This window comes from Arachis hypogaea, chromosome 10 (genome assembly GCF_003086295.3).
Source record: "Arachis hypogaea cultivar Tifrunner chromosome 10, arahy.Tifrunner.gnm2.J5K5, whole genome shotgun sequence".
NCBI classification, from domain to species: Eukaryota; Viridiplantae; Streptophyta; class Magnoliopsida; order Fabales; family Fabaceae; genus Arachis; species Arachis hypogaea.
This window is the reverse complement of record NC_092045.1, coordinates 91416437-91427408: the sequence shown is the minus strand read 5'-3', so window position 1 is coordinate 91427408 and position 10972 is coordinate 91416437. Positions and strand designations below refer to the sequence as shown.

The window sequence follows — 10972 nt, the reverse complement described above, 5'->3', positions numbered from 1 at the left end:
AGACAAATATGATTGGACACCTAATACATGATCATATTTGAGTTTATGTAAAATATTTTTTAATTTTTATTAATACAAAACTACACACAAGACATGTTTATTAGATGAGTATCATCCAAAATATACCCGACACATACAACTCAACAAAGTGTCAATATTTCATAGCTACCTATTAAATGAGAAATCTATAGCGAATCATCTCGTCATGAAAATAAGTACCATCAACATGGCTTAGGTGATCAGGAATTCTTCGTGCCATGGCTAGAGATAAAAATAGAAACATGAAGAGACTGGCACCAAAACTTTGTATGATTGATATGGAGGGTGAACAAATTTCACCATGAAAGTAAACAGAATAAATTACATATGATGTAATCAAACATCACTAAAGAATTTCAATAGTGTAAGAATTGAATAATCAACCCTAGGAAGAGACGTGATAGATCAACTGAGATCAGGAAGAAACAACACAGCAGTCTCAACGGATGTCCAAGATATACCAGGTCAGCATCTGCTTCACAGTTGAAAACATCCCCCCAAGAGTTTTGATGAATCAAATAGTTTTTACACACTACACATATCAACACCCAACAGAAACCTGTCACTCATGCTAAAATCACTATACAATTTCCACTATCTCTCACCATTTAGGAGGCTAAGCCAGAGCTACATTCACAAGAAGCAATGCAAAATCAAGATCAATTTGAAGGGGAAAAAATGATTTTTGCAAGTCGGAACCTTCCTCTACCCAGGGAAAAGAGACTGCACCCTGCCACAGTGCCGTCTATTAATTCTCACCATCCACAGAAATTCCAACGGCACACCAGTGGACCAACCACAATTAAATGACCGAAAATCACAATTCTATTTGTCGGGAATTCACGGTGCAAGCTTTAGTTAAAATGGAAAAGGCAAATGATCATCACTGACAAATTATCTCACAATATTCCATTCAAAACCCTCTGGTAATAGTCGTACTGCCGTGTCCGCCATGCATCCAGGCTACTGCTGATCAGAGTAAGCACCAATGATACACATTGCTGCCAGAAGAGAAAATGAAAGAAAACACAAATGTAACAATCACATTTAACAGATTGCATTTAAAAAGTAATTAATATTACTATTGAAACCTCTTCCGTTAAACTGAGGTGGAATCGCTTCCGTAGGTTCTGTATTGTCCGTGGACCATTTTTAAAGCAGGGGAAACCAGAGTCCTAATACAAACATTAGGGGAAAAAAGAATCAGTACAGAGGGATATGGTTCTCTATAAGCATCACGAAAGAGGCCCACGTACAGCAGCAGTTGTGTCAAAGGTAACATAAGATATCACGTAAGAATATGTGAACCTCATGTCACATAACCAGATAAGTGAAACGGATAGGTTACAGTCAAGTATGGGAGAAGGGAGAAAGGAGAAAGCTCTGTTTCTCTAACTGCTTATCAAACAAATGTAGTGTATTGTAACCTTTTTTGCACAAATTTCTGTTCAATGTCAAATACAATGCATTTTCCTTTCACTATGTTTTGGGTTGGAAGGACCATTCTCAAGACAGCGAAATTTGTTTCTCAACCATGTTCTAAGCAACTCAAGATGTTATTTGCCACCCACTGCCCATTATCCAAAACAATCATGTTCATTCATTCAACGGACAAAAAGTCATGCTGAATCCCCCCTCCCCCCAAAAAAAGGAAAAAAGAAAAAAGAATTGTTTCAATCTCAGAATTCAAAGATGTCTAATGTCTATTCAGGTACTCTTAAGCACTTCACTACCCCAGTAGTATGACAGTTAAGCAACCAAGATTCACTAGGAATCATATTGGATAGCTGCTATTTGCACAATATATGAGCATCCAATCAATCACATTCTTTTTTTTTGTTTTTTGGAGGAGTGGAAAAAAAAAAAACAAAAAACAAAACAAAAAGGGAGAAGAGAAAAACAAAGGGCATCAGCCTTAAATCACAGAAAACTTCACAAGCAGACTATATACATGTTATATGACAGTCGGAGGAACCACAGGGAGGTAACAATTACATACCTGTAACATCTCAACAAGAAGAATTATTCGCTCAGCATGCTTACGGCAAGTAAGAAAGCCTTGAATGCATAAAACCTGGGTTACAGGGACAAAATGGACATGTTTAGTGCTAATAAATGCAGAGGTAATGTGCAGACTGTATATTCACCACTACTACCTTGAAATAATCAAAGAATTCACTTGGAATGCCCTCAGCATCAGAATCCATGACCTATCACAATTGCATTTGTTCATTTTATAGAGCTGACCATTTAGCAAATGAATGACAAAAAGATCAAGTCAATAACAGACAGAAAATTATCTCAGTTTACCTCAAGAAGCTCTCGGGTTAATTTGAAAGGTGCACTTTCAAAATTAACACCACCAGGTGAATTGGAAAGCATGAAGCCAAAATCAATATGTATAATATGACCTTCTTCATCCAATAAGAGGTTCCCATTGTGCCTATCCTTCACCTGAATGACAACAAACAAAAAAAATGATAAGTGGGTAGAAAACTAACTCCACAACAACAATAAACAGCAGAATTAATGACACAAATCACAATTTAATGCAGTGCTGCACCAGTTATAAAGAATGAATTCATGCATGTACATGATCAGATGTTTCAGACCTGCAGAAGGTAGCAGACTAGGGAATATCCAGCCATACTTTCAACGAAGTTCCTCTATACAAAAATAATAAAAAAAATGGTTACATTTTGTCACAGAAGAGATATCTTGTCCAATTTTAACATGGAATTAAGGCTTTCACCATATAATAAGTAAAATGATACAAGAAACATCATGCAAATCATTCAAACGAGAGACGAGGAAATAACCATTTACATTTAGAAGATGATGCACTATACAATACCAGAAGAAGAATGAACAGTTAAGATTTAAGAATTAGTAGCACATTTTTTCAGATTAACAAGATCAGTTCACAATAATGCAGCATATCTTTGCATCTCTATATTTACCTGGGCAAGTTTGAAACTTGGAGAATTTTCTTGATACTTGGCAATAAAGAACCCACGTAAACTTGAGATGTTGGGATATCTACTCTTGATCGAATGTAGAGAAGCCTGCAATAAAGAGAAAAAGACAGATATTAAGCTGGAAGTATTATTAATAAGGTGAACTATATATTAGAATATTTTGCCTATACTCTCTATACTAATAATAAGGTCAAGTAGTACTAAAAGTGAAAGACAAGCCTAGTAAACGTAATAGTAGAAACCTAATTGAATAAGTCAAAAATCAGGAACTATAAGAAATCAGCATATAATTCCTAAAAATTATTTCCTTACTTACATGGCTAGTTTGATTTCACAACATATGATACATATATTCAGGTAATCTAAGCATAACCTAAATAGCCTCCCTAAATTTCATTTGAAATGTCAAAGCACAGAATTACCGTGTCTGGAATAGTTTCGATAAGAGCTGTGTAAGATGATGTACACAAAACTTCATAAGGGCGTAGCCAGAGAGGTAGGCCTGCTTCTTGGAAGATATCTGGCATCAAAGGCTGATAATTGTAAGCAACACATCAAGAAATTCCTACAGTAGTTTGATATCTGAAAACTCATGACAGTGCAATTATGCGAGTCAATAAATCTTAAGCACATCCAATCTATTCACTAGACAAATTCCTCTCTAATTAGAAATTTCCAACTAACACGTTGAAAACCACAACCAAGTAGACTGACAGCCAAAATGATACATAGAATGATTTGTGTTGCCTTACCTTTCCTTTTAATAATAGTAATGAAATTAATAGAAACAATGACATTAATTTCCACTACATTGTTTTAAGAAAAGTAAACAGGCTCCACTTCAAACCAGAAAGACAAGTGGAGAATTTTATTTTATTTTTTATTTTTTGAAAAAATATTAATTTTACGGTTTAGAACATCTTTGCGATTTCTTTTCACTTCCCTTAAGTTTGTCCCAATGTCAACACTCTATGCTCATCAACAAAAACAATAATTTCTCAAAAGGTGTTATGGCAACACAATGGACACCGTATATGTGAAATTCTGAATATATTCAATTTGACATGATCTTTCCCTTTGGGCTTCATTCCAATATCAACACCAAAAACAAAGGGAAGAGAAGTAAAAGAGACCCCCCACCATAGAAATGTGAAATTAGTTGAACCGCCAGATGCTCCTGCCTGCAATCATCACCGCTCTTTACAATAACCTATGTAAAAAGGAATATTGTGTCATCTTGCTTGAAAGAATATCATCTTGAAGCATTTATTCTCAACCAAAGTACAGAAAGAACCATATGGGAGAAAAAAATAGGGTTTGGGGGGGGGGGGTGGAAGGGGAGAGAGACAGTTTTATTGCTTGGATGAATAGTTTTAATACAAATCTCTAAACAAACAAATGACCTTACTTTAGGCAACAAACAACTATTGATCATCAGATATTTTATTTATTGAAATCAAGACCCCATGACTTCAGAAAATAACAGCATTGCTTTTTTTTTATTTTTTTAATTAACAAATGTACTTACAGATCTCAAGTCCCAACCAGGTGAATTGCCGTGAATGGAAGCCTTGCGTATCCTCTCTTTCTTTGCCTCCCAAAGTTCACCAGACAAGGCATCACTCGCTTTGCGGGCAATTCCATTAGCCTGTCAAGAGGAACAGGTCATACTAACAGCTCGATATTTCAAAACAATTAAGAACTTCTACAACATTTCTTACCCTTGGTTGTGCATCTGATGAATCCTGACCAGCACCTTTCAAAGGAAGTCCAAGAGGTGCTTCCCCTTTAGCAGCCGCCGCCTAGAGAAGTTGAAATGTCAGCAAAAACTATTACAGTAACATTGATTGGGAGGAATCATACAAAGAAATGAATTATCTACATGTCATGGTCTGTTTTAGAATTGTGTAGATCTAACGACCCCAGAAGCTAGCTGGTGGGGGGTGAGAAGCCCAAGCAATTATAAAGGTTATCATGCCCATATCTCCAAGCAACGGACACAACATACAAACTCTAAACCTAGGGCTGGCATCTACAGTGGCCCAATAACAACAATAGATTAGGGTCTAACACATCTCAAAACTGAGTAGGTCTAAATTAATACCAAAAGCTAGCAGAAGGGAAGAGGGATGTCCAAAGACTTAATAAACTGAAAATGGCAATATCCCCAAGCAAAGTGGAACTAACCAGTGTGAAATGCATAATCAATGCATAATCTTTAACAAAATGAAGTCATGGATCCGCATTACAGATTAATATCAACAATCTACCTACTGCATGCATGAGTAACTTAATGATTCGAGTTACTCGTTATATTATTGTAATAAGATAACTTGGCCAGTCTTTTCAAATTAAAAACTAATTATGTTGACTGGCAGACATGTGTATACATGCAAAGAAACAGTTGACTTCATGATGCTGAAATAACTACACTGTAAAATCGCTGAATTATTTATTTTGCAATATGGGCACTGATAATGGAAACCAGATCAAGTGTTTTGAAAACAAAGCTTGAATGCAATATAGAAGAAAGTAATGCAAATAGCAGCATCAATATCACCAAATCAACAGAAGACTCACTTTTACTTCCTCTATTGCCACTGTACTTGGCACACGACGATGTTCCCTCCGCCGTCTAGGTGCTTGTTCCCCAATATCTTCCATTCTAAGCCCAGGATCAGTGGTCAGCACTACCCGTACGCACTTCACATCACTGTTACGTCCTCCCCTTGCCATTTCACCAACACTGTTACTATAAGGACCTCGACTGCTAACATGCAGATCCACTTCAGTTTTCTCTGGCTGAACATGTAATTGTGATTCTACAGAAAGACTCACACTAACAAAGTTGACTTTTGCCTCGGATACATGAGTCATTGCCTGGTCAATTGCCCGAGCAGTTGATCTTGACATCCTATCATTGCTATTACGATAAACCTCTTGTGTTGTCCACAGTGGATAAGCCCATGGTGGTGGTTTTGGCAAGAGAGCATCTCCATTTGCCAAGGGAATTCCACCTTTGGAAAGTTTATGAGGACTGGACGTGTCCTTGGAATTGCTATGATAAATGTTTTGTAGTGAAGGGAATATATCAGAAATATGTTTCTCATTTTATGAACTGCTATATTTTTTAAAACTCATGGGGATTACTATTGAAGTAATACCTTGTCATGTCACATCTCAATACTTCAACACAGATCATGTAAGGCGCCTTCTCCCTAGAATTCAAGAGAACAGCTTCATCTTCAGGAATATAAAGCACACGGTACATGCCCTTTCCCAAAGGAAAACAAACTCCTAGGAATAAGGAAAGCAAGATTCATAGATAAATAAGAACCAAGTGAACCCATAAATAAAAGAATGCATACACACAAATTACACACCAAAAAAGTGAGTTTAAAAGCAAAGAACTAACAACAGCCAACAATTCCTTGAGTGCACAAATGAAAAGTTGATTAACAGTACCACTAACAAAATGGCCCTCCCAATAAACATCAGAATGGAAGTTTCTAAACATGCAAAGCAAGGCAACTAAAGAAATATGGAAATTGGTGCCATTGCCACAAGGAGAATTTCAGAGACTAGATTTTGGGAATAAAATGACATCTGATTCTGTTTGGACGAAACACATGACAAATAGTAAATCCTTTCAGCATCAAAGAACAATATTGACATCATATCATTCACAGTTAAGAAGTACCTCCAGTATTCTGTGCCTCTGTCAAATGTAAATTGATCTCTGCTAGAGACTTAAAAGTTAAAACACAGAAACAGCAACAAATAGGTGTCAGAAGCCAACGATGGAACAGGTTCAAATAAGTAAATATATACATACATATTATCATTAAAAATATAAAAAAAATAACCTCATGCAAAGCATGTTTGCGGTCTTCAACTGGAAATACATCAACTAACCCAAACGATGTCTCGCATAATGACAGCACAAATTCCAATGACTCATGGTAAGCTACTTTACGGAAATGTGATTGATTGAATGGAAGTGGAGGTTTTGTTGCAAATTTCTCAGGTGATTCAGGATGCTTCTGCTAAAGTAACATAAAATTAACAGCATCCAACTGAGGCATAAGGATGTCATACACGGGAGAATGCCCTATCACCATTTCTCAATAGTAAAAACCCAACAAAGTATACAACAAAAAAATGACAACAGATTTCAGAATCCATAAATACAAATATTTCTCTTCTAACTCTAACCAGCAAATGCAGTAAGAGATTTCATTTGTAAATATCATAATCAAGACTCTGTCAGGTTTGCATTATGTCTTGCACTCATGCACATAACATTGATAATGAGTCCATATAGAAAAGCATGTGGATATTGAATAAATAAACCAATGCCAAAATCTATATTAAAATTATAAAAGCAGACTTCAAATCAAGATGTTAGAGTGCCTTTATGACTTATCATAAAAAGAAAATTAATCAATGTGTCATGTGCATGAATATGGGGTTCCACTAAAAAAATATTTGGTTTACTTTCTTCCAGAAGACAAGCACAAATATTAATTGTTAGTAAATATGCAACAGACCTCTTTCTGCTTATTCGACCCCCATAGTTCTGAATCTTCAACTGAACGTTCACGATCTCTAAACAATTTGCGGAAGAAATTTTCTGTACCTGGACTACTTTCACCGTTGTTTTCATTGGTTGAACTACTTTTACCATCTTCAGGGTGCACACGAAATAATCTTTTGAACAAAGGGAATTCAGAAGGCTCTTCCTCCTCAATAGTGGCAGTACCTTCTTCAATTTTATCATTTGCATCTTTCTTGTCCTCAAATATATCCTTAACAAATTTTCGGAAAAACCCTTCTTTTTCATCCTGTTCAGAATGCTTTGCACCTCTCTCTTCGGAATTAGCATTTTCTCCTTCATCATTCGAATCCTTCTTATCTTCAAATTTTTCCCTCAAAAACTTACGGAAAAATCCTTCTTTCTCCTCTTCTGCCATCATTTTGGTCGGTGTTTTATCCTCAGAATCATTCTTGCTATCACGAAACAATCTCTTAAAAATTCCATCCGAACTTGAGGGAGAACCCTCCACCTCGCCTTTATTGTCCCTCAAGAGCCTTTTAAAGAAGCCATCCTTTTCAGAGTCTTCATCATCACCTCTATTGTCCCTTAAGATCCTTTTAAAGAAATTATCCTTGTCAGAGTCTTCATCATATTTCTCGGTTGACTTTCTGAAGTGAAATGCATCTCGGATTTTCTGGCCCAACTCATCCTCACCTTTGCTATCCCTTAAAAGCCTCTTGAAAAAGCCATCCTTCTCAGAATCATTGTCATCTTTTTCCGCTGACTTCCGAAACAGCAAAGCATCTCTAAACTTTGGACTTGGCAACAATTTCTTAAACAAGTTGTTTTCATCAGGAGACTGCGGACTAACGTTCACCTGCAAATTCTTTCCTGAAGAAGGCGAGAAAGACATGGACTTCTGAGGAGGAGGCGTAGGTGTTATCGACAACCGGCGTGTTGAAGACAAGAACCTATTGAAAACTTGGTTCTTACCTCCCACGCTGGAAGATGAACCTTGAGGCCTAATCAGGGGCACCCACTCACCCATCAAGGTGGCCGCAATCCGGCACTTCTCCTGCATCCTACTAATAGCTTCATTATCATTATCATCATCATTGTCCTCAAGCTCAGCCAATAAGAACCAATGCACCTTCAAAGCAATCTTAAGAGACTTGGAGCAAATATCAATGACAAACTTATCCAAAGAGGGGCTAGGCTTATGTATCATCATGTAACACACTTGGAACAGATAGCTCTCAATTCCCTGCAATGGAAGTGTGTACATTCTATTGCAGAGGTAATCGCGCACCCCTGCATGGTCATGCTTGTACAAGTAGCTAACTGCGATCCACTCGCAGAAGAAGGAGGAATCAAAGAACCTGATAAGCCACCCATTCTCACTGGTCTCACTGGTCAAATTGGACCTCGACGTGATTTCTCTGGGCTCATCGGCCCAGACACGACTCAATCCTAAAAGCTTCACCATCCTCCTCAATCTACCATCATCAAACCCTGATGGGGTTAACCGCTACCAACCCCGCAACAGGATCCTAATTCCAATTCAACAACCAGCTAAAGCAGAGTAGGATCCTCATTATAAAACCCTACGAATCCCTAAAACCTTCGTTGTAAACCCTAATCCAGCCACGAATAGAATCCCTCACCCTCATCGGTTATCCGAATCGGGTGTCTAATGGAGATTCCGATAAAAAAACGATGTTGAACAGGAAACTCTTACAGCGTTCATGGAAATAACGGAACAACGCAATCGGGGCAAACTCGAGCAGCGAAAAATTGGAGCCGAAGCAGGAAGAATCGGAGGATTCAGCCTATAAATCAAAACGAGGCTTCAATTCGATAAAAATGAATGTATCTGAATAGCGTAGAAGACGAAATGTGAATCTGATTCGAACCGCACGAGAACGTGGAAGCGAATCGAATGCCACAACGGATCTCTTCGAAACGACGGCGTTCTGGTGGAGGTTGTTGCGGTCGTGGTGGTCGTCGTTTTTTTCGATATAGACAGATCAACGACAAAGGTAAAGTACGAGTTAATTAGAATAGATAAAAATAAAAATAAAAAATAAAAAATAAAATTGAAGGTGCGTGAGCGTCTTCTGAAAGAGTGAAAGTTGCGCACTCCTACTAATACTATCCTACTAGTAAAGGGCACTGATTCTATGTGCCGAAGACGTTTGGGGTTTCGGTGCGTATATTTTTTGTCTTTAGTTGATCGGTGTACCTGATGATGATGGCCGTTAGATCTTATTTGTTTTATAATTCAATGGCAGAGATTATTTTAGTTTTTTTTTATTGGTTAGTGGACATCTTGTATCAGAGGGATTAATTTGTAAAATTTATTTTGTAACTGATTATTTTTGTTACATTCGAAAATTATTTTGGTTTAAGTAGAATTAGTTTAAAATGTTTTAAGACCTAAATTAATGGTAGTTAGTGATTCTGTTTAACGCTAAATCAGAGATGATGGAGGTGGGCTGGAAAGGAAGGAGAAGCGCTGTGGATATCATTACTGACCGTAAATGGAGTTGCAAAAAGCTTTCTCCCGCGGTATTACAGTGCAAAGTGGACTCTCTGAATGGCGCATCTGTCGCCACTCATTGGTTAGGAGAATGACAATCTACATAGTGTCATCACCGGAAGGGGTTTCGATCACCGTTGATAACAAGGAGTATTATTTCGAGTAGACGTATGGCTTTGCTGGAGACTATCAAGGAAGGATCCAAGCAGTTTCGTCTTCCTCGTACGTGCTTCTCGTTTTCTATGCCTACCGTTTTTCAAAATTCCATCTTTCACTTGTCCATTACCTTCAAAATCCACTTGGAAGATGGAAACTTTTCAGATGCCAAAGAACAATTTGCAACTTTGTGTTTCAACGGACGAATCAGAGAAGCGTTTCATAGTTTTGTTTCTTATATATGGTCTAAATTCCGTTTGTTCTCAAATCTCATACAAGCATGCATTCCCACAAAGTCTGTTTCTTTGGGAAAGCAGCTTCATTCTTTGATTATTACTTCTGGTTGTTCTTCCGACAAGTTCGTTTCCAACCATCTCCTCAACCTGTATTCGAAATTTGGAGAGCTCCGAGCTGCAGTCTTATTGTTTGATAGAATGCCTAGTAGGAACATCATGTCGTGTAACATCATGATCAAAGCCCATCTTGAAATGGGTAGTTTTGAGAGTGCCAAGAAACTGTTTACGAAATGCCCAAGAGGAATGTTGCTACTTGGAATGTAATGATCATGGGGTTGGCCAAGTTTGAAATGAACGAGGAGTCTTTGTTTTTGTTTTCACGGATGAATGAGTTGGGTTTCATGCAAGGATGCGTACTCGCTGGGTAGTGTGCTCAGGGGATGTGCACACCTCACAACTTTGTTTGCAGGCCAACAGATTCATGCTT

At 37.6% G+C, this 10972-nt stretch overlaps 1 protein-coding gene across 7 annotated transcripts; it reads right to left on the bottom strand.

Annotated features, from left to right (window-relative positions):
* Positions 1-291: 291 nt before the first annotated feature.
* On the bottom strand, positions 292-9752 carry LOC112715906 (phosphatidylinositol 4-kinase beta 1). 7 transcript variants are annotated; one of them, XR_011866743.1, is made up of 16 exons: positions 7568-9752; positions 6884-7063; positions 6718-6766; positions 6182-6314; positions 5598-6075; positions 4739-4819; positions 4546-4665; positions 4158-4227; positions 3440-3550; positions 3000-3104; positions 2652-2705; positions 2350-2493; positions 2196-2249; positions 2039-2113; positions 1131-1214; positions 292-1040 (listed from the first exon to the last, which is right to left on the bottom strand). XR_011866743.1 is itself a non-coding variant. In XM_025767726.3 (16 exons), exons 1-16 carry the CDS (start codon positions 9038-9040, stop codon positions 939-941), a joined length of 3300 nt encoding a protein of 1099 aa, XP_025623511.1. In that variant the 5' UTR covers positions 9041-9752; the 3' UTR covers positions 292-938. The 7 variants fall into 7 exon arrangements, 4 of the variants coding, with proteins under 4 accessions (XP_025623511.1, XP_025623512.1, XP_025623513.1 ...); XR_011866744.1 differs by having other exon boundaries at positions 6884-7060; XM_025767726.3 differs by having other exon boundaries at positions 3440-3537.
* Positions 9753-10972: the final 1220 nt, after the last annotated feature.